General features: G+C 38.6%; 2 protein-coding genes and 1 long non-coding RNA gene across 10 annotated transcripts in view; 2 read left to right on the top strand and 1 right to left on the bottom strand.

The window, feature by feature from the left end:
• Window positions 1-15298, top strand: part of PSMC6 (proteasome 26S subunit, ATPase 6) — a 30981-nt gene extending 15683 nt beyond the window's left edge. For 2 of the 3 annotated variants that reach the window (XM_028141760.2, XM_008139049.3), the window contains 8 exons: window positions 846-933; window positions 2738-2799; window positions 2888-3011; window positions 3541-3602; window positions 6537-6657; window positions 7043-7123; window positions 10778-10849; window positions 14808-15298. In XM_028141760.2, the coding sequence (XP_027997561.1) occupies window positions 846-933; window positions 2738-2799; window positions 2888-3011; window positions 3541-3602; window positions 6537-6657; window positions 7043-7123; window positions 10778-10849; window positions 14808-14926 (729 nt within the window). In that variant the 3' untranslated portion in view covers window positions 14927-15298. The remainder of the gene's footprint in view (window positions 1-845; window positions 934-2737; window positions 2800-2887; window positions 3012-3540; window positions 3603-6536; window positions 6658-7042; window positions 7124-10777; window positions 10850-14807) is intronic. The other variant, XM_028141759.2, reaches the window with a different exon arrangement.
• LOC114230640 (uncharacterized) lies at window positions 11506-17412 on the bottom strand. Its single transcript, XR_003616579.2, has 3 exons — window positions 17241-17412; window positions 12852-12908; window positions 11506-11586 (listed from the first exon to the last, which is right to left on the bottom strand). It is a non-coding gene; the product is annotated as an uncharacterized LOC114230640 (long non-coding RNA).
• Window positions 17413-17597: 185 nt separating this feature from the next.
• Window positions 17598-23264, top strand: part of STYX (serine/threonine/tyrosine interacting protein) — a 94476-nt gene continuing 88809 nt past the window's right edge. For all 6 annotated transcript variants that reach the window (XR_008556096.1, XR_008556095.1, XM_054716060.1 and 3 more), the window contains exon 1: window positions 17598-17987. Coding sequence is in view for 4 of the 6 variants with exons in the window: in XM_054716060.1 (XP_054572035.1) it covers window positions 17931-17987 (57 nt within the window). In the remaining 2 variants the exon portion in view is untranslated. The remainder of the gene's footprint in view (window positions 17988-23264) is intronic.

Genomic DNA, 23264 nt, shown 5'->3' with positions numbered 1-23264 from the left:
ATCGCCTTGGAAATCCAAGCCTCCCTCCTACTTTCTCTGTGGCTGTAGCCATCTTGGTTGGGTTAATTTGCATACTCGCTCTGATTGGCTGGTGGGAGTGGCTTGTGGGTGTAGCGGAGTTAGGGTCAATTTGCATATTACTCTTTTATTAGGTAGGATTGTATTCCCAAATGCAAAACGGTATATGTTTTTTGATTTTGTAGTGGAATAACTGATTGTTTTTGTAGTGGAATTTTTTTCATTGAGGCATAATTTACATTAAATAAAATGCATAGATTTAGCCCTAGCTGGTTTGGCTCAGTGAATAGAACATTAACCTGCAGACCAAAGGGTCCTGGGTTTGATTCCAGTCAAGGGCATGTACCTCGGTTGCAGGCTCCTTCCAGGCCTGGGCCCTGGTCAGGGCGCGTGCAGGAGGTAACCAATTGATGTGTTTCTCGCACATCAATATTTCTCTCTGTCTTTCCCTTTCTCTTCTACTCCCTCTAAAAATTAATGGAAAAATATCCTCGGATGAGTATTAAAAAAAATCATAGATTTAAAGTGTACAGTTCAAATGTGTTTGGACAGATTAGTATATACCTATCTAACTATCACTCTAGTTAAGCGTGTGGTTTGTTAAAATAACCACACACTTTTTAATTAATTAATTTTAAAATATTTAACATTTTTTAGATGTAAGAGATATCTAAGAAAAACCTCTAATATAAATAGTTTTACATAACATGGGATTCTAGATCTATTATGAATTATGATACCTAACTATACTGATATTTTACTTAAACTCTTTGAAAGTACATCAAAATCTTTACCTATGTTTAAGAAACATGCAACTTCTTTTCTAGGTGATAGAATTACCTCTTACAAACCCAGAATTATTCCAGCGTGTAGGAATAATACCTCCAAAAGGCTGTTTGCTATATGGACCACCAGGTTGGTATTAATTATGTCCACCCCACTAATGAATGAATCAAGGAATAAAAAAATAAGTTGGCAACATAGTATCGGAGGCACTGACTGCACCCCCCCTCCCCCCCCGCCAAACACACACAAACACACACACACACACACACAGAGTCAAAAATCTGCATATAACTGGACTCCCCAAAATCCTTTGGTATCCTCAGGCATTGGTTCTAGGACCCACAGGGACACCAAAATGTGCAAATGCTCAAGTCCCTTACATAAAATGGCATAGATCAAGGCATATAGTTGGCCCTCCGCGTGTGCAGATTCCCAGCTGCAACTGAAAACAGTACTGGTACTTATTGAAAAAATGCCACACATTAGTAGACCTGTGCAGGTCTTAACATGCCCTATAATTCTAGTGTATTGTCCTATATCGTTCCTAGACCTCTGGGTGTCCCTGAGACACTTGTAGGAAATCTGCAAGGTCAAAACTTAGTTTCATAATGCCAAGATCTTAGTTGCCTTTTTCACTGTGTTGGTGTCTGTGCTGATGGTGTAATTGCAAGGGGTAAAACTGCTCTTGTCATAGCATGATTCAGTTAAGTCAGTGGCACAAAATGGTGCTAGTAGTCACTCTGTTTTTGACTGTTCACACTTGCAGTATTAAAATGCCAGTTTCACTTTAAAATGTCCTTGGTGAAGTAGTAAAAATTAGTGTTATTAAATCTTGATACTTGAATAATATCTTTATTCTGTGTGATGAAATGGAAAATACATATAAAGTACTTATGCAAATTGAATAGGATAGTTAATCTCTTGTGCAATTATTTGAGTTGCTAGCTGAATTAACTGAAAGGATAATTTTTAGATAGTCTGTGGTTATGGTTATTCAGACTGATTATTGGTTATCTGGCACATGCTTTTCAAAAGTAAATTAGATTTGCCTGTCATAAAGAAAACAACTGACACCATTTGTAGCCAGTGATAAAATTTAACCTTTCAAGGGAAAATTAGAGTTTTAAAACCTTATATCTGGCATTATGAGCTTGACAGCTTTCTACTACATACTTAAAAGGATGAAATTGGTGATGATGTTAACAAATGTGATCTTTTTAGTATTGTATAATAAAAAATACCAACATTTTGGAGATTTTCATAACTCACTGAAGGAATAGTTTCTAAATAATCAATACTTGATATATATATAATACATGGGTTAAAGATCCATTTTGTGTGCAGAATAGACCAATGTGTTTTAATGTAACAAATTTTTATTGTAATCTGTAAATAGGGTTTAATATAGTTCTTTTTTTTTTTTTTTTTTTTGGTTAATCCTTACCCAAGGATATTTCTTCCATTGATATATATACATTTTTTTAGAGAGAGTGGAAGGGAGACGGAGAGACGGAGAGAAATATCAATGTGAGAGGGACACAATGACTGGTTGCCTCCCACATGTGTCCCGACCCCAACTGGCCTGGGGATCAAGCTTGCAACTGAGGTACCTTCCTTGACCAGAATTGAACCCACAACCCTTCAGGCTGCTGGCTGCAGGCCAATGCTCTAACCACTGAGCAACCAGCCAGGGGCTGACATATTTCTAAAGTTTTTGTATTCGGTGTGCTTAAAATAAAATTAGAGGAGATATTTTGAATAAAATTAAAAATTTTAATATTGAAAGAAGTATTATGGAATTTTCACTGAAAATTCTGTTTAGCATTTAGCTTCCATTTTGCAGCATTTACTATCCAAAGGATTACATTCTTAAAAGGCTTTTTAAAGTCTGTTTTACTTTCCATCTAATTAAAACTTCTTTTGCCATTCCTAGGTACAGGAAAAACACTGTTGGCACGAGCTGTTGCTAGCCAGCTAGACTGCAATTTCTTAAAGGTAAAGGAAAGATTCTTTTTTGTAGATGTTGAAATTAAATTTTCTTTGAGTTAACTTACGTTTACCTTCATGTTTTTTCTTTAACCAGGTTGTATCCAGTTCTATCGTAGACAAGTACATTGGTGAAAGTGCTCGTTTGATCAGAGAAATGTTTAATTATGCCAGAGACCATCAGCCGTGCATCATTTTTATGGATGAAATAGATGCTATTGGTAAGAGTAACTTGTTTTTTTCTTTTTATCCTCACCCGAAGAAGGGAGAGGAAGGGAGAGATCTATGTTAACATCCGTCGGTTGCCTCCTGTTTGCTCCTGGACTGGAAATCGAACCTGCCATCTTTCGGTGTCCAGGATGACGCTCCAACCACCTGAGCCACCCAGCCAATACAAGAGTTACATCTTTAAAAATTTATTTTAAACTTTTCTTGAAAGTGTTAGGCAATTTTTTTTTAATCTAAAAGAACTTTTTTCCCTTGCCTTTCATTGAAACTTCTATGAAGTAACAAAATGAATTGGATGTTATCTTTTTAAAATTCTTAAAGTTTAGCCAATTTTAATGCATAACCTTTGACATTGAAAAATAAGAAATGTTATACTAAAATCATTGACTTTGTCAGTATAATTCTTACTACTTAATTTTCACCTTAATGGTTTTAACCCCAGGCAATAGTCATATTCTGTCTTAAATGATGTTTATAGAAGAAAAGAGTAGCGTATATGAAATTCCATGTCATTTTTTTTAGGTGGTCGTCGGTTTTCTGAGGGGACTTCAGCTGATAGAGAGATTCAGAGAACTTTAATGGAGGTAATATTTGGTAAAGGTTTTTATAAAGAAATAAATGTTTATTGAATAAAATGAACATTGGATAATTGAAGGTCAAATATGTACAATTTAAATGAAGAATATACTTAAGTATGAAATTTGAAAATACTGCCAGGAATAAACACATTTCTCCACATATATCTCTAGTAAGAAAATGACTACTGGAAAATAAGAAGGGTATCTACAAAATGCCCATTTGATGTACAGATGTACTGTTCTGTATCATTTAGATATTTAAATTGTATATTGTACTACTTGTTTTGTGAATGTGATCTTGCACTAGTTTATTGATATTTTATATCAATGGACTTAGTGAAACTGGTGGCAATAAATGAGTTAAAATTATGTAGGAGGCTGCTCTAAAAATCACTAACACTTTCCTCGTTATATCGCTGAGAATGAGAGGAAACTTTATTAATTGAAGAAGATGGATGATGGGATATTAGAAGGTACATAAAGCCTTTCTCCACTCAAAAATCTGAAATTGATAGCAAGATCCTAAATACATTTCCCACTTCTACAAATAGAAGCTAGGTAACATAGGTAATGCAGTGTCAAATTCTGTCTGAGAATGGGTATTTGAAAATTACTTTTCATAAATTAAACTCATTTGCTCACAAGATAAAGTGTTTTAAAATTATAGAGTCTCTTAGAAACCTTAAATTGAGGTATTTTAAAACAACACTGATACTAGTTTTATTCATTAAATTTATATGTTAGCTAACGTATTTTGTTAAAGAAATAGACATCTGAGGCTAGCTATATTTTTAAAAGTTTGTTGACTGCAGTTAGGTTTTCAACATTTATTCAAGAAAACTTTAGGAATCAAAGAAAAAATGTTTAGTGTCTCATATTTCTATGTATAGTAGAGTTATTTGAAAAGATATTTAATGGATTTATTACCAGATTTGTAGAATAATCATTATATCCAGTTGTCCTAATGTAAATTTTATGTCAGACATACCATAAGCACTTTATATGTTAGATTTTATTAGTTTTTATTTTTAAAAGTAATTAAGTGAAAAAAACTTGAACATTGGAAATCAGATCCACATAATTTAATTCATAATTAGTAAAACTACCTCATAGCTATAAATATAATAACTATAGTGAAATAATCTTGAAACTTTGAGGATGGAAAGTATATTCCATAATATAAGAGAGAAAAAAATCAGGTTCCATAAAATGATGATTTCAGGAGAGGAACCAAGATGGCGGCATAGTTAAGCAGCTAATCTGCTGCCTCACACAACAATTTCGAGGGTACAACTAAGGGACAGAGCGTCTACCACCCACAACCACGGGAAAGCTGGCTGAGTGGAAGATTTACAACTAGGAAAAGAAAGGAGCACAAACGCTGGGGAGCTGAGCTCATCCAAATTAACTGCAGCTCCAGTCAGACTGCTCCAAAACCGCCCAAGCAAAGGAGGAGAAAACTAGTTCTTGCTGTAGCTCCTGCTGGGACACACAGTACACAAGGGTACACCAAGAGTGTCCATCTCAAGTAACTGGGAGGCTGACCCGTTGAACCAATAGGACATCTAGTACACAAAGCTACCCTACCAACTCAGGGAAGCAGAGAATATGAGAAGGCAAGGAAACAGATCACAAACCAAAGAAATGGAGGAGAACAAGCGACTGGACATAGAGTTCAAAACCACAGTTATAAGGTTTTTCAAGAATTTCATGGAAAAGGCCGATAAATTCAATGAGACCCTCGAGGATATGAAAAAGGACCAACTAGAAATTAAACATACACTGACTGAGATAAAAAATATTATACAGAGACCCAAAAGCAGACTAGAGGATTGCAAGAATCAACTCAAAGATTTGGAATACAAAGAGGCCAAGGATACTCCTCCAGAGAAGTATGAAGAGAAGAGAATTCAGAAAGTTGAAGATAGTGTAAGAAGCCTCTGGGACAACTTCAAGCGAACCAACATCAGAATTATGGGGGTACCAGAAGAAGAGAGAGAGCAAGATGCTGAAAACCTATTTGAAGAAATAATGAACGAAAACTTCCCCCACCTGATGAAAGAAATAGACTTACAAGTCCAGGAAGCGCACAGAACCCCAAACAAAAGGAATCCAAAGAGGACCACACCAAGACACATCATAATTAAAATGCCAAGAGCAAAAGACAAAGAGAGAATCTTACAAGCAGCAAGAGAAAAACAGTTTGTTACCTACAAGGGAGCTCCCATACGATTATCAGCTAATTTCTCAACAGAAACCATGCAGGCCAGACGGGAGTGGCAAGAAATATTCAAAGTGATGAATAACAGGAACCTACAACCAAGAATACTCTACCCAGCAAAGTTATCATTCAGAATTGAAGGGCAGATAAAGAGCTTCACAGATAAGAAAAAGCTAAAGGAGTTCATCACCACCAAACCAGTATTATATGAAATGCTGAAAGGTATTCTTTAAAAAGAGGAAAAAGAAGAAGAAAGATAAAGATTATGAACAACAAATACATACCTATCAACAAGTGAATCTAAAAGTCAAGTGAATTAAAAATCTGATGAACAGAATAAACTGGTGAACTTAATAGAATCAAATGCATAGAATGGGAGCGGATTGATAATTCTCAGGGGGAAAGGGGTGTCTGTGTGGAGAGTATGGGAAGAGACTGGACAAAAATCATACACCTATGGATAAGGACAGCGGGGGGGAGGTAGGGGAAGAGGGGGGTGAGAACTGGGTGGTGGGGAGATATGTGGGGAAAAAGGAGAAACAATTGTAATCTGAACAATAAAGATTCATTTAAAAAAAAAAAATGATGATTTCTAAGGTTATCTGTAGGCAATACATTCCATGGTATTAGGCATATAAAAGTTGTGCCTGTATATTTTTTAATGATTGGAATGTTTTGTAAAATCTGTCTATAATTTTTATTTATAAATATATTCTTAGTTACTGAATCAAATGGATGGATTTGATACTCTACATAGAGTTAAAATGATCATGGCTACAAACAGACCAGATACACTGGATCCTGCTTTGCTTCGTCCAGGAAGATTAGATAGAAAAATACGTGAGTTAAGGCTCTTTACTTACTGTCCATTTCCCTTTGTCTATGTTCAGTTCTCTTTCTTTTTTTTATATATGTTTTTATTGATTTCAGAAAGAAAGGGAGGGAGAGAGATAGAAACATCAATCAATGATGAGAGAGAATCATTGATTGGCTGCCTCCTGCACGCTCCCTACTGGGAATCGAGCCTGCAACGCAGGCATATACCGTTGGCTGGAATCTAACCTGAGACCTTTCAGTCCACAAGCCAATGCTCTATTCACTGAGCCAAACCGACTAGGGCAGTTCTCTTTCTATTATTCTTCCTCACCCCCTACTTTATTTAAAAAACAAAAACAAGCAAACAAAACTGACTGCAAAAGAATTTCTTAAAATTTCTTATTTTCAGATATTGACTTACCAAATGAACAAGCAAGATTAGATATATTGAAAATCCATGCAGGTCCCATTACAAAGCATGGTGAAATAGGTAAGAAAATAACCTATTTTTATATATATTTACATTTGGTAAATGAAGCAAAATGCTATTGTATATCATTGGTAGCCTATTGAATCTAGTTTTAAATTTAGCAAACATAGTGGTCTTTTTGGCTAATATTTATTGACCATCTACTGTATGTTAGGAATTGTTTTAAGTGCTGGAGATATAGCTGTGAACAAAACTGACAAATTCCTGCCTTTGTAGAACTTATATTCTTGTCAGAAACGACAGATAAAGTGAATAAAATATATAGTATATTAGACGCTGATAAGTGCTATGGAGAAAAAAATAAAGCAAGAAAAGGGGACTAGGTAATGCCAGGAGCAGGTGTGTGTGTGTGTGTGTGTGTGTCTGTGTATTTAAATGGAAGTGGGGAGAGGGAAGGCCTTACCAAAAGGTTGATTTTTAAGCAATAACCTGCAAAGGTGAAGGAGTAGATAGGAATATTTGGGGGGAAATCATGCAGAGGGAGTAGCAAGTAAGAAGACTTTAAAGCAGATATATGTCTGGAACATTCTAGGGGCAGCAAAGAGGCCAAAGTGTCTGTGGCAGAATAAATGGGACATTAGTAGTAAGTGAAATCATAGAAGTAATAGGGTCCAGATTGTATAGAGCCTTATTGATGCCATCCTGTAGGAACTTTGACTTTTATTTGTGAAGATATGGATGCCATTGGAGGATTGTAAGCAAAGGAATGATTTTACTTTGTTATTTTTTAACCTTTTATTGTAGAAAATTAGAAATACATCAAAGTAGAGATAAGAGTATAATGAACTTCTAATCCTAGGTACTCACTCATCCCCCAGCCTCAATAATTATTAACTCTTTACAGATGAAATTTTTCATCTGTAACCTCCCCCACCCCTTACCTTCTCTGGATGTATTTTTAAAATAGAGGTGATAGAATTTGCTAATGAACTGGATGTGGGGTGTGAACTAAAGGGAAGAACCAGGGAAGACCTAGGTTTTTTATTCACACAACTGAAATACTGAACTTACCATCAATAAAAATAGGGGAAGACAGGAAAGATTAGGTTTTAAAGGGAGCATGAGTTTAATTCTGGGTATATTAAATTTGAGATGCCTATTAGATATCCAAATAAAGATATTGATTAGTAATTCTATATGCATCAATAGTTCTTTGGGCGTGGTCTGTGCTGGAGATACAAATGTGGATAATAGCATAAAAATGATTGTTAAAGTCTTGAGATAAGATCAGATTTCTGAGGAAGTGAATGTGGATAGAGAAGAGTTTCAAAAACTGAGCTAATTCTGACATTAGGAAGTTGAGATGCAGAACCATTAAAGGAGCTGGCGAAGGTGTCCCAGAGGCAGGAGTAGAACCAGAAGCTGGTAGTGTCCTGAAAATGAATGAATGAATGGTTAAAAGGAGGGATTAATTCCCTGTGAAATGCTGACAGTGGGTTAGATAAGAAGAGTTCTGGAATGGACCTTTGGATTTTTGGAGATCATTGGTGACCTTATCAAAAGCAGTTTCTTTGGGATAGTGGGAATTGGGAATGAAAGCCTACTTCAGATGGGGTTTCAGAGATATTGGGAGGAGTGACATTGAGTGTAGACATTTCTTTCAAGGAAATCTGTAGGAAAGGGGAGAAGAGAAGTAGAGCTATATCAGAAATGGAGATGAGGATTTGGGGGAGTTTTCTTTTAAGATATGAGAATTTAATTTTTGTGCTGATGGGATCTAGGAAAACGAGAAATAGTGCACTTTCCTTGAAGAGGAGTTGGCACTGTCTATGAATATAGACTTTATTTATAAGAATAGGAGGAAAGGCAGAATATTATAGATGCTGATGATGACAGGTTCTCAAATATGGCAGGAACTTGTAGAATTTTTCTTCTGAATGCCTTTATTTTCTGAATGAAATAGGAAGCAAGTACAGAGTGAAGATTGGAAAGGAATGTTAGAGATTTGAGGACAGAGGACAAGTTACAAAATAGTTTTCTATAGATTTGAGAGACTAAACTAGGGTAGAGGCCAGCAAACCATGGCTTATAGGCCAAATTCTTTCTGCCTTCTATTTTTGTAGAATAACAAAATTAATTTTAACAACCATTTATCTGTATTTTGTCTATGATTGCTTTCCCACCGTAATAGTAGAAATTAGTAGCTGTTTTTTCTTTCTTTAATCCTCACCCAAGGATATGCTTTTGATTTTTAGAGAGAGGGAGAGGGAGAGAGAGAGAGAGAGAGAGAGAGAGAGAGGGGAACATCAATGTGTGAGAGAAACATAGATGGGTTGCCTCTGACTGGGGATCAAGCCTGCAACCCAGTTATATGCCCTGACTGGGAATCAAACCCATAACATCTCCATCCAACTGAGCCACCCAGCCAGGGCAGAAATGAGTAGTTTTGACAGAGACCATATGGCCTGCAAAGCCTAAAAAATATTTACTATCTGGCTCATTACAGAAAGTATGCTGACCCCTGGACTACGGAAATCTAGTAATTATACTAAAAGCCCTTTAGAAATTAATGGTCCAGAATAATTACTAATAGTTGATTACTACCTCTTAATTTTTTCATTGCTCATATGAAAGAATTTTGAGCTGTAAAGATGAACTGAACTAAAACTATCAATTTAATAGGTTTCTTCCGATACTGAGCTCTTGCTAGGTATCAGATACTGTGTTAACCTTGGAAATCACTATTTTCAGGAAGTTTATAATTTGGGCCTGATTGAACTAATTAATGAATTATCTGTATGATTTATTTCTTTTCTTTTTATTGATTTTAGAGAGGAAGGGGGAGGGAGAGAGAGAGAGAAACTTCAATGATGAGAGAAAACCATTGATGGCTGCCTGCACCTGTATGCCCCACACTGGGGATTGAACTCACAGCCTGGGCATATGCCCCAGCTGGGAATCGAACCGTGACTTTCTGGTTCATTGGTCGAGGCTCATCCATGTTGGCTGGGATATCTGTATGATTTCTAATAGAGATCGACATACTCTAGATTGCCTGATAAAGGGTGTCCCATCAGAGTTACTCACATTGTAGTCTATGCTGACTCTTATTTCTCTCCCTATTCCATAGCAAGTCCATTACTGCTATCAGTTCTTCATTTTAAGTCTGTCATGTGAATAGAAAGGTCACTTAATAGTCCCTTTGTTATCATAGATCTGATACCACTTGGAGTCTACACAAAAGCCAGAAAAGCTACCGGTGCTTAATTTAGCATTTGGAAATTCCATATCTGATGACTATTTTTGGTATATTTATATTTGGCTTATGATATTAAATTCCATTGTTGCTACAGTTGATTTTGGTGTCTTGGTTTATTCAAATTAAATATTTGTTTACAGTTTTAATGAGTTATAGCTTGACAGATAATCTGAAGTTCACGTGTGTATAACTTTCACTGCATAAAAACAGCTTAAGATGTTTACTGAGGATATTTCTTGGTTTTAAAGTTTCAGAAGTATGTTTATTTCTTCTTGGTGTTGGTTTACTTAACAGGATATAGTTTTTGGTTGTTAGTATTGTGTAATATTAACAGAGATGATGCCTAACTGATCAAATTCAAAGTAGGCTCTTCAGTTTAAATTTTCCATTTATGAGCATAAATCAAAAACAGATCTTTTTAAAAAAATTAATTTCCAGTGCTTTTTCCTAACCAGATTATGAAGCAATTGTGAAGCTTTCAGATGGTTTTAATGGAGCAGACCTGAGAAATGTTTGTACTGAAGCAGGTATGCTTTTAAAGTATAATTTTTGCTATTGATTTGATTTAATTTGCTCAAAATGTGTTGAGTTTGTCTAAAAGCAGAGCCTGGGCTTTGTAAGGAGTTGGGTGCTTGTGTTTTTTTTTTGGCGGGGGGGGCGGGGGGAGGAATGATTCCAAGAAGCAGGAGGGAACAGGGCACGTGAGATGGGAAAAGGGAATGCTATTATAAGGATGCAACATTGAGGTAGCTGCTCTAGGCAACGGCGGGGCGGGGACTGATTTTGATGAAATCCAGAGAAACATACCAGAATGCCATTTAGCATTACCCAGCTGAAATATTGGGAGATGGGCATTTATTTACCAACCCTCACCCCATTGGATGAGATTTGTCCTTGGGAATGTTAACTCTTTTGTACTTCTGGATGCCTAGGGTAGAGTGTGGAAAGACATGCATGTGATAGAATACTGGTCCCCTGAAGTAAGTCTGAGGCTATACAGAACTGTGCACCCACACCCGTGGCTGAAATGAGACTAGGTCAGCACCAGAGGAATCTGCTCCAATGTGGATGACATGTTTTCTGATGCTAGTCTGTCAGCTTTGAAAGATTGATTTAGGAATTTTGTGTTCATACAACTTGTGTAAATGTAATCATTTTAAATATAATTTTCTCTATGGTTGTGTGATCCTTTTTTTATTTCTGGTTCCAAGTGGCTTTAAAACCCCACATAAGAGTCAGTAAGTCTTCGTCCTCCACATAGAATCTGAAAATCAAAAAAATTGATTTCTATAAGTGTTACAATGTGTGATTTCCTCTTTTTCCATATCACCTTTGGCCTTATTTTAACATTTCTTATAAATTCACACAGTATTTAAAGGCATGGCTTTTCCATAAGAGTATCTTTGTAGGTATACTCTGACTCTGTATCTGAATCAGAGATCTTCAGATCCAGAAACTCAGTATGAATCAGAGTAAATCATGCTCACAAAGACTTAATAATGAACAAAAAATAATAGTTAAGAGGTAAACTATCATGTGAACTACTTGAAGTAATTTATGACATTCTCTTTCCAAAATCTCCACTGACCAAATTACCGAAGGATTGCTTTAGTTAAAATGGAATCCAAACACAAGTCTCATCCCCATTGCATGAGATTTGTCCTTGGGAATGTCATAATTTTAAAGGCTGATACCATCAAATTATGATGATCTCCATTTTTTCAACATATATAAAAGAATGATCTTTAGCTATTTCCAACAAAGCTTTTAGCTTTTTAACGGTGGAATGAAAGGGCAGAGACTCCATTTTTGCGCATGGCCTTTCATCCTGTCCCCAGAATAACCTCCCTTTCGGGAAAGCAGTTGGGCCCAAATTAGGCTATACCGTAGCAAGGCATAGCTCAGACCCAGGAATGGGTTAATCATTCCCTATCCTTTGTGCTTGCGTGCACTGTAAGGACCTGCTGTAAGTCCCTGCTGAAAAACCCTGAAATAAAACCCTGACCTGGAGCTGACCAATCGAGGTCAGCCAACTCAGGAGCCCACCCCTTCCCCTGCCCCAGACCCCCATAAGACCTTTGTCTTGTTGAAGCTCGCTCTCTCTCCCCACCTCGCTGCTGCGCCGGTGTGTGCGCGCGCATGCATGTGGGATTGAGCTCAAGCTAGCTTGAATAAAGGCTCCTTGCTTTTGCATCGGACTCGGCTCCCTGGTGGTCTTTGGGGATCACAAAATCTGGGCATAACAGGAACATTCATATCTGGAGACATATTGAAATTCTTTGGAGTATTTTTGTTAACATATCTTCCTTTCGGTTAAAATACACTGTATTCAGTTATAGTTGTCTTCTTTCTTTCAAACCCAGAGATTATCATACTTTCTGGATTAGACTACATCTCAGATTCACTCATTTACTAAACGATGATTTGGATTCACAAGGTTTGGAAAAATAACTTGCTTAATTTAGTTGTAGCCTACTAAACAAGTTTTAAAACTTCAGTATTAAAAAAAAATCAGTTATTTCTACTCACCTGATTTCTGAAGACAACATAGAGTAGCTATTTTCAAGACTCCTTGTAATTAGAAATCTTGAAAGGGAAGAAGATAGGAATTAACCCTTGAAATCTTCTATTCAAACCCACTCATTTTATATAAGTGAAAATTCAATATAAGCAGATCCTCAATGAAAATATTAGTAGGATTCATTTAATTAGTAAATAGGGATACCTTATTGGCTTTAGTTTATGAAATTAGGATCCTCTCAAAACCTGGGATCCATGATACAACTACATAATGTTAAAAAGAAAAAACACAAACAAAAACCTTTTACCCCTTTGTCAATTATTATTTGACAAGTAACTTGTCAAAAACTTGAAGGAAAAAATTGAATTATGATACTTGAATAGGGAAGTCACAATATCAATTTGTATATAATTAGGGTCATTTTAATACATGAATAATGGCATTGAGTTTTGTTAAAGCGTACTGTTCACTTTCTAAAAATTCCTATTCTCTAACCTTTTGATTATTAACAAGTCAGGGCTGTCAGAGTTACTGGAGGTGTTTTGTGTTTTCTCCAACCATACATGGATTACTTCCTTCTAAGGAATTGCTACTTGTAGAGTTAAGAAACTGATGTTTAAAATGTGTATGTTTTGTTTATAGTTGGATTTTGTGGGAACCCCTTTCACGTCCCGAGTGGTTCAGGGTTCCGGTTCAGGGTTTGGGTTCTGGAGAAGGCCACACACAAATGAAAGAGACTAGAAAGTATTAATTTGGGAATATTGGGGGCCAAGTGGGAGCCCAACCCTAGTGGGAGGACTACCGCCTTGCTTTGGCCTTGCCATCCCTTTTATTCAGGTTTGGGATATACCCATTGCCCTTAGGTAATTCCAGTAACAGGTAGATTATCTTATCAGTAAGGATTTACATGATTATTTGGTGGGGAAGTTGCCTCAGTTACCATTGTCTTAATTAGATAGGGAGTGGTTGGCTCTGACTTTTCAGAGCTTAAAGGTTGACCAGCCTTCCAGGTTCCCTGTCCACATCTCTCTATTAGTGGGACAATGATGGGTTTCTGGCAGGATTTTGTTTTGATTTTTTCTTTTCTTTTTTTTAAATATATTTTATTGATTTTTTACAAAGAGGAAGGGAGAGGGATAGAGAGTTAGAAACATCAATGAGAGAGAAACATCAATCAGCTGCCTCTTGCACACTCCCTATTGGGGATGTGCCCGCAACCAAGGTACATGTCCCTTGACCGGAATCGAACTGGGAACCCTTGAGTCCGCAGGCCGATGCTCTATCCACTGAGCCAAACCGGTTAGGGCTGTTTTGATTTTTTCAAGATGCCATTGGATGCAGGGGTTGTGTGATTTGGATTTTAAATATTCAGATAATTATCTTGTTTTCTAACTTTTGATTTGAAAAATAATGTTCACGAGAGCTGGAAATTCATTGAACAGTGATAGTGATTTTTAACAAATCAGAACTGCTTATTCAGAAGTAGTAAATCTAGGCTCCTTCAGTTTTACTCCATAGAATTACATTATTTAGTTTTCTTATAATAAAGTAGAGGCCCAGTGCACGAAATTCGTGCACAGGTAGGGTCCCTAGGCCTGGCTGGTGATCAGGGCTGATCTGCAGGGCAACCGGTGGGGCAATCACGAGGCCCCTGCTGGCACCTGCCGTGGCCGGCCTGGAGCTGCCTGCCTGCTCGCCAGCCTCACCACTGCCACTGTTCACCTCCCACTGGGGGGCGGTCGGGGGAGGAGGCCCCCCACTGGCACCTGCCTTGGCTGGCCTGGGGCCTGTGGGCTGGGGGCAGCTCCTGCATTGAGGGTCTGCCCCCTGGTGGTCAGTGCACGTCATAGCGACTGGTCATTCCACCAGTTGTTCTGCGTTTGGTCAATTTGGACATTAGGCTTTTATTATATAGGATGATTTACATATTATATAAAGCAGTCATGTTATTTTATTTTCCACAGGTATGTTTGCAATTCGTGCTGATCATGATTTTGTAGTACAGGAAGACTTCATGAAAGCAGTCAGAAAAGTGGCTGATTCTAAGAAGCTAGAGTCAAAATTAGACTACAAACCTGTGTAATTTGCTGTGAGGATTTTGATGGCTGCATGACAGACATTGGCTTAATGTAAAAATAAAGTTAAGAAAAATAATGTATGTATTGGCAATGATCTCATTAAAAGTCATGAATAAAAATATATGTGAATAACAAAAATTAGTAACTCAGTATTTGTACTTTTAAGATTGGTACAGAAGAAATTTGTATGTTTGTTAATGTTGCATTTATTGCAGCAGAAGTTATAAGAGTGTGTTGTAATTTTCATATTTGTTGTGTGAGCATTTTGTAAAACATTGAAAATGGTTTGAGATAGTAGTACATTTCTATGACTTATTTTATATCATTTGTTTTCCTCATCCTAAAAAGTTGAATAAAATCTGTTTGATTCAGTTCTACATATATTCTTGTCTTTTATAAGAGTACATTTACTATAGTCCTTAAGGTTCTTTATTTAGTAAGTGTACTATTTAATAACCAAGATAAAGTTGTATTTAGGTCAGGGGTGGGGAATCTTTTATTTCCCCCTAGGACCATTTGGATATTTAAAACATCATTCCCAGGCCATACAAAACTATCAACTTAAAAATTAGTTGTTAATTTGGCCAAACATTTAATTAACTCATCCCTAATGCCTTGGCAGGGCCAGACCAAATAAGGCCGGCGGGCAGACATTCCCCACCCCTGATTTAGATTGTTGGCTCTTTAATTTTATTTCAAAAACGGTATCCACACTGTTTTCTTAACAGCATCTTACTGTGTCTTCATGTCTGTATACCTCCTTTCAGAAAATCTTTAATTTTCACCTACTGTAACTAGGCGGTATAATAGTTAATTGAAATAGTACAAGCACATCCATAACCTTGTAGATATATAATTGAAGTAATATTTGCTAATAAATGTGACTTGGTTTTCTTAGGTTATTTGAGATGATAGTTCCCTTTTTGAGAATGTTACAGTCTGGGCCTTCTTCCCAGAAAAGTTGGCACATAAGTATACATAATTTTGCACATGCTAAAACTTAAGATTTATTATTTCCCAAGTTCACTCATGGACTCCATAGGTATCTATGGATACCAGGCTGAGTGTCTGATGTAGGGGATGTTGACAAAAATGTTCGAAACGAAAGTTCTGTTACCTATACACAGTTCTTTCTCATATCATGTGACAGTTAAAGATTTAACATTACAATAGGAAATCATCATTGGGCATCTATTAAGATTATCTTATTAAAGTTGTTAAAAAAAGAAACTTGGCTTCAGTTTCATAAACACTAAAAAACAAACATATGATCTGGGTAATTAGTTATACAATCATTCTTCAAATTAAAAACTTATTAACAGAGCCCTGGCTGGTGTGGCTAAGTGTTCAGAGCTTTGGCTTGGGCACTGAAAGGGCTTGGGTTTGATTACCGGTCAAGGGCACGGACCTGGATTGTAAGTTCAATCCTAGCCTAGTTGGGCGAATTTGAGAGGCAACCACTGGATGTGTCTCAAATTACTTTCTCCCTCCCTCCCTCTCTCCCTCCCTCCCCTTCCCTCCCTTCCACTCTAAAAATCAATGGAAAAAATATCCTCCCGTGAGGATTAATACACACAAACACAAAACTAGCAGCGTGTTGTATGCCTTTTTATAACTTTAAAAGAGAAAACAGATTACATAGTAGAAAAAATGGATTGCTGAAGCTAGCCACCTAAAACTCAAAACTATTGAACAGTTCCATTTCTGTCTATATGTTGACTGTGTTTCATAAATGTGACAATATAAAAAGTAATAGGATATTTGTGTTGGGGGGTCTAGGTCAAATATCCATGTGATTCTTTTTACTTTATCCATTGTAATTTGCAATTTAATAAATGACTTGCTTTTTTACTTTGGTGGTGGTTGTTTTTTCAGGAATCAGTTTGGTATACAAACCTTAAATATTTAAGTGTGGGTTCTTCTAAGCTGGATTTTCCTCATCTGTTTAAATACAAAAAGGATAACAATATCTCCCTAGGTCCAGAGAGAACATCATATACCTAATCTTTATTAACAATATAGTATTTACTCCAAGTCCTTTTTAAAAGATACTGAAGGACATGTAGTTTATCATCATTTGAAATATTCATACACTTCAAATTAAAGGGAGAGACCTTTCTTCAGTATTATGTACAATTTACTGAGTTATCAATTCCATTTCTTAGGACTTTTTCCTATTTGCCATTTCTTGAGATTTTCTAGTTGTCATATACCTAAGCCCACCATTTCAATTTGCTTAAAAGTGATGGGTGTTTCATTTTTTGTGTAGCATAATTTTAAGATGAACGCTTTACTCATTACTCTTGGTTGTAACCTCACCACAGATTGCGCAGGATTCTGAGAAGGGAGAAACTATGGTTTCCCTTTCGGATTCCAGCTACTGGTGGCTGGGATGTATTGACCATTTTTATACCCAAGAAGAGATTTGCGTCTGTCTGGAAAGGGCCCAGCTGGTTTGCATGGTCCTACAGCCTTTCCCAGGACCTTCAGTTGTTCCCTCCCTCCTGCCGCAGCCCCGCCTCCTCCGCACCCGGTGAGCTGAGCACGGGCCCTCCGAGGCCCCGCCCCCTGCGGCTGCGCTGTCGCGAAGGGGCGGGGCGGCGGCGCGCTGACACCTGGCGGCCGCGGGGGGCGGGCCGAAGGCGAGCGTGGGCTGGGATTGGCTGGGGCGGAGCGGGGAGGGCCGGAGGAAAAGGGAAGACGGTTGTGGGGCTCGTGGTAGTACCCAAGTCTGGGCGGCCTGTGGGGCGCGAGGACTCCGGGGGAGGGAGACCGCAGCAGCATGGCGGCCGGGTATGAGCCGCCCAACCCTCCTCTGCCCCTCTGTCGCCGCCGCCGCCGCCGGAGTCGCCGGGACCCTTTGGTCTGCGTGTGTCAGTTGTAAGGCCGCTGCCGCCCGCCAGCCCTCGGTCCACCGGCCCTCCTTCCTCTACCGCCGCTGCCCGCCCGACGGTCGGGCTGGCGAATCGCTCGACTCCCACCCCACCCACCAGTCCGCCGGCCGGGATCATGGAGGACGTGAAGCTGGAGTTTCCCTCGCTCCCGCAGTGCAAAGAAGACGCCGAGGTAAGTCTGCCGCTGGCCGCCACGCACAGGCCGAGGGGAATCCCAGGCCCCAGCCGTGGGAGCCTCCGATGCTCCCGGAGCCCTGTTGCCTCTCGCCGTCCCGGGACCGCAGGCTGGAGCCTCCCGCTCGGGGTAGGTGGGCGCTTGCCCCGACTCTGTTCCTGCCCTCCCCAGGCGCCGGCGGAGGGGCTGGGGCTGGGGTAATGAATGTCATGAGACGGGCAAAAGCAGTCTCCCCCACCCCAAGTCCGCGTCGAGGACTTGTCTGGGATGAAGTTCCCCTTTTATTGCCAAAGCAATTCGAGGAAAATGTTGCTTTTAATCTCAATTTGAGGGAGATCTTTGGTGTCGTAGATTTCACTTGTGGGACACATGCCCCTGCCCCACATGTGGACTAGATACGGGGTCTGACGTTCAAAATGCTCCTTTGGGAAAGTTCCCCAAAGTAGTTGTGTGTGTTTGTTTGTTTGTTTGTTTGTTTTGAGGCAAAGCTACAAAGCTGGCTTATTTGAATCTGAAAACTTAAATCAGAAATCTTGCCCTTTGGAGGGAAGTATAATAATAAAATTCTTATAACTTGGTCTCCTGATTTCTAATTTGGGGTTCTTTTTATAACCCACTTTACTTTAACCCCCGTCTAACTTTTGTATTGAGTTTTATGTTGTTGTTTTTTTTACCCCACCTATTGCTTATTTCAAATGTATTGCAGAATACTAAATTAGAATTTTCTGAAATCTAAATTAGTAACAGGACAAGGCATGCCTTAGCACAATCAAGAAAGAAAGAAGTCTAAAATTTCTAGTTTTCAATATCTTAAAAGTAATTGGAAAAACCTCTATTTTTAAGAGACCATTCAATTTATACCAAATATTCATTCTATTGAATATCTTCATTTGGGGTTCACAGTTTTTTGTTTGGAGGGATCTTTTGCTTGTGGTAGTGATCCTTGAGATTTGCATATGTTTTCAGAATAGATTCTTTTCTTTTTTACATTTTTATTGATTTGAGAGAGAGAGAGGGAGGAAGGGAAAGAGAGAGAGAGAAACATCGATTTGTTGTTCCATCTACTTATGCATTCATTGGTTGATTTATTGTATGTGCCCTGACCAGGGATGGAACCCGCAACCTTGGTGTATGGGGAGGACACTCTAACCAACTAAGCTACCTGGCCAGGGCCAGAGTAGACTCCTTAATAGGGGAGAAAAAAAAAGTTGAATTTATGTTTAAAAGTGAATTTAACTTTTTTCTTTGTATAATATGGAATAGTGTAAATGAGGAGTATGTTTTTATATCTAATTATTCAGTCATTTCAGCACTGGAAGCAAACTTAGGAATAATGTAGAGCATCCCCAATTTTCAAGTGAAGAAATTGCAGTTTACTGAGAATAAGTCCATGGTAACAGAGTAGCACAAGACAAAGTGAGGACCTGAATTCTTCCCTGCTCTAATCCTAAAATTTCCAGTTTAAAATGTTTACAGATTTTAATTTACTCTTTTATTGTGTATATAATGTGTGTTATCCCTGCAAAAATAATGAAATCTTACTGGAAATATAGCTTTCTTGTTCTCTGTGTGGGACAGAAGTAATGTTTAAAGTCTAGAAGATAATGATAACAGATACTACCTACTGAAAGCCAATTAATTCCTTATTTCATAACATTAGATGTTTCTTCTCTTTTTGTTGCAAAACTCAGACTAGCTTAAGCAAAAAGACATGAAGTAACTAAATCCAGAAAGTTCGAGGTGCAGCTAATCTTAGGGTCTTGACTAGACAGTATTATAGTGTATCAGAGCTGCCACTGCCTCTCATCAGTGCTTGTCCCTACTTTGTCAAAGTGTCTCTGCTTTTCCTTGGGCTCTTTCACAGGTATGGAGTTTGGCCATCAACTTCTCCGGGGCCTACACATTGAGGAATAAAAGCGCTTCTCTCCAAGCTTCAGTGTTTAAAATCTAGAGGACTGGCCCAACTTGGGTCATGTGCCCATCCTTTGGATCAGTCACTATAGCCAGGAAGTGGTAAATGTAATGAAGGGCCCAGGCTAGGTCATATACCCGCTTCCTTGGCTAGGATAGTGAAGTTTATCATCGGTAGACATTTCCACAGAAGATGGAGAGTGCTTTTTGAGCAGACAAAACTTTAAATACCCATTAAATAGGGTGTGTAGTTGCTCATGCTAACCTGATAAACTAATTTCCAATGAGATATGTGAAGTGTCAAATGGTTTTAAATGTAGTTAGCATGACCAGCCAGCATAGTGTCTTCCAGATAGGAAGTAAGCACTACGTGGAAACTAAAGTACAATCCTATCATCTCTTTAAGAACATTCTTGAAATACTGGTCAGGGCATTCTTTATAGGTCAGTGCTTGTGTTACCAGTCCAAAGTGCCCCAAAGCTTTGAAAGGCAAGACTAAGCAGGAGCTGTTATCCTGAAGGTCACGGAAACAACGCAGACTTGAACAAGATGGAGTCAGAGACCAAGCATTTTACTCTTACATGAGCAAAAATTTAGCTGTGTTCAGATCAGTTTGCAAAAAGATCAGCACTCCTTTGTTTAAAAATACTGTGATTTCCCATTGTTTTGAGGATGAAGTTCAAACCTGTAACATCATCTGGAGGGTCCAGTGTGATCTTGCATCTGCCTGCCTCTCTAACCTCATTATGAGCTATTCTTCCTCTTGCTTCCTTCTCTGTATGCCCTAGTTATGTTCATCTTTTCACAGTTCCTGTAATGCTTTCATTCCACCCCCCACCCTCCCAGTTAAGTACCTTTGCGTTTACTGTGTTCCTCTGCATGGTTGTCAGCACTCTCGTTGCACTCAACTAGTTAACTATAGGCATGCATCGCATAATGACATTTCCATCAACTGTTTTAGTTTTTATAGGCAGAATGAAGGTGGAATGAAGAAATTAAAAGTGAATTATTTCAGGCTAGGACACCTTCCTCTAAAGGGGCTCTTATCAGACAGGTAAGAAATTCCAGATGGCCCAGCCGGTGTGCCTCAGTGGTTGAGCTGCAACCTATGAACCAGGAGGTCAAGGTTAGATTCCTGGTCAGGGCACATGCCTGGGTTGTGGACTCAGTCCCCAGGTTCTCTCTCTCTTTCCATCTCCCTTTCTGAAATCAATAAAAATGTTTTTTTAAAAATCAATTCCAGACTGATTAAGATTATGATTCTGGAAGAGGTTGAAACTGCATTTAGAATCAGTATTAGCTCTGGCCATTGTTTCTCAGTAGATAGAGCGGTAGCCTGAGCACAGAAGGTTAGTGGATTCGATCCTGAGCCCCAGTTAGGGTAACCAATCAATGATTCTCTCTCACATTGATGTTTCTCTCTCCCTTTCCTACCTCCCTTCCACTCTTTCTAAAAGTCAATGGAAAAAAGTATCCTCTGGTGAGGATTAACAAAAACAAACAAAAAAAGAATCAGGTAGTCAATCTAGATTTAGTATCATTGGCTTTCATCAAGAGTGATACCATTTGGGGCCTGTGGTTTGCTGTTTAACAGTTTTGATGATAGAGTCTTTCTTACTTTGTGGCAAGATCACAGTAGTTTTTTAGATGTGAGGAAGAAAAATAAATATTACAGTGTTAATTTTTTAAAAATTGGTTGCCTGGTTAGGACTGTTGGTTTTATAATTCAAAAATTAATCTATTTTCAGGTAGAAAGTGAAATATAATTTACTTCAATCTTAGGTTAGCAACTTAAATGTTATCCTTTCCATTTTTCTTTATTTTTTTTTAATGTTTTTATTGATTTCAGAGAGGAAGGGAGAGGGAGAGAGGTAGAAAGGTCAGTGATGAGAGAGAATCATCAATCGGATGCCTCCTGCATGCCCCTCTACTGGGAATCCAGCCTGAAACCCAGGCATGTGTCCTGACCGGGAATCGAACTGTGACCTCCTTGTTCATGGGTCCAGGCACAAACGCTGAGCCACATCACCTGGGCCCTTTATCTTTTGATTCCCTTAGTACAACATCAAAAATAAGACTTGCTTAATAGCGCTGACTTGAGCATCCCTTCCCTAGTACCTTTACATTTAGAATGGTGCTTTTGTAACCTAATTTAGAGTAAAATTACCCAAGGAACTTTTAAAAAATAGCCATGCCTAGACCCACCATCACCTATTCTGATTTAATTCGTCTGAGATGGAGCCAGATAATTCTAACGAAGGTGGGCTGGTTTAAGAAAAATTGATATAGAAGCATTTTACTTGAATGCCTCTCTATCTTCCCATATTGTCCCAACCCTTTTGAGTGAACATCTTTGGTCCTTTGTTTTTGGCAAAGTTTGAGCAAGGGGTGGCAACTAAAGGAAAGGGCTTATTCTCAAGAGAACTACATTTTTTTGGAGGAGACTGTAATACTAATTTTTCTGTTTTGTGAAATGTCCCCGGTCAGATACAGCATTCTGATCATTCTTTTCCCCCTAAGTTGTTCCCCTGACCTTTGTAGTATTTGTAATCTATCTTGGCATTTCTAAAAATTATGTTTTAATCCACCTGATAGTGAGAATTAAGTTTTTATTTACCTAACTAGAGGCCCGGTGCATGAAATTCATGCACTGGCGGGGGTGGGGGTTGGGGGCCCCCAGCCTGGCCTGCGCCCTTGCCCAGTCCGAGAGCACTTGGAGGATGTCCAACTGATGGCATCCTTAGCACTGCTGCGGAGGTGGGAGAGACTCCCACCACTGTTGCTGCACTCGGCTCGCCAGCAGTGAGCCCAGCTTCTGGCTGAGTGGTGCTCCCCCTGTGAGAGTACACTGACCACCAGGAAGCAGCTCCTGCATTGAGTGTCTACCCTCTGGTGGTCAGTGCGCGTCATAGCGACCGGTTGTTCCACTGTTCAGTCGATTTGCATATTAGGCTATTATATAGGATGGTTATAGCCTATATTTTTTGGTTCATTTATCATATATTCTTTGGTTTGTTGGTTTGTTTATTCACTTATTTATTTATTTTTAAACATATTTTTATTGATTTCACAGAGATAGTAAGAAACATCAGTGATGAGAGAGAATCATTGATCATCTAGCTGCCTCCTGCAAGCCCCCTACTGGGACGAGCTTGCAACCTAGACATGTGCCCTGACCGCAAATTGAACCATGATCTCCTGGTTGATATGTCGATGCTCAACCACTGAGCCACACCAGCCGGGCCATTTATTTATTGATGGATCCTTGAACATTTTTATAACATTTTTCTGCCCCATAAATGCAGTTTTATAGATGCTGTAACTTTGCATTTGTATGAGAAAGAAGAAGATAGAATGAAAGAT

This window comes from Eptesicus fuscus, chromosome 5 (assembly GCF_027574615.1).
Source record: "Eptesicus fuscus isolate TK198812 chromosome 5, DD_ASM_mEF_20220401, whole genome shotgun sequence".
NCBI classification, from domain to species: Eukaryota; Metazoa; Chordata; class Mammalia; order Chiroptera; family Vespertilionidae; genus Eptesicus; species Eptesicus fuscus.
The sequence above is the reverse complement of the archived record's forward strand: the minus strand, read 5'-3'. Positions and strand labels throughout refer to the sequence as shown.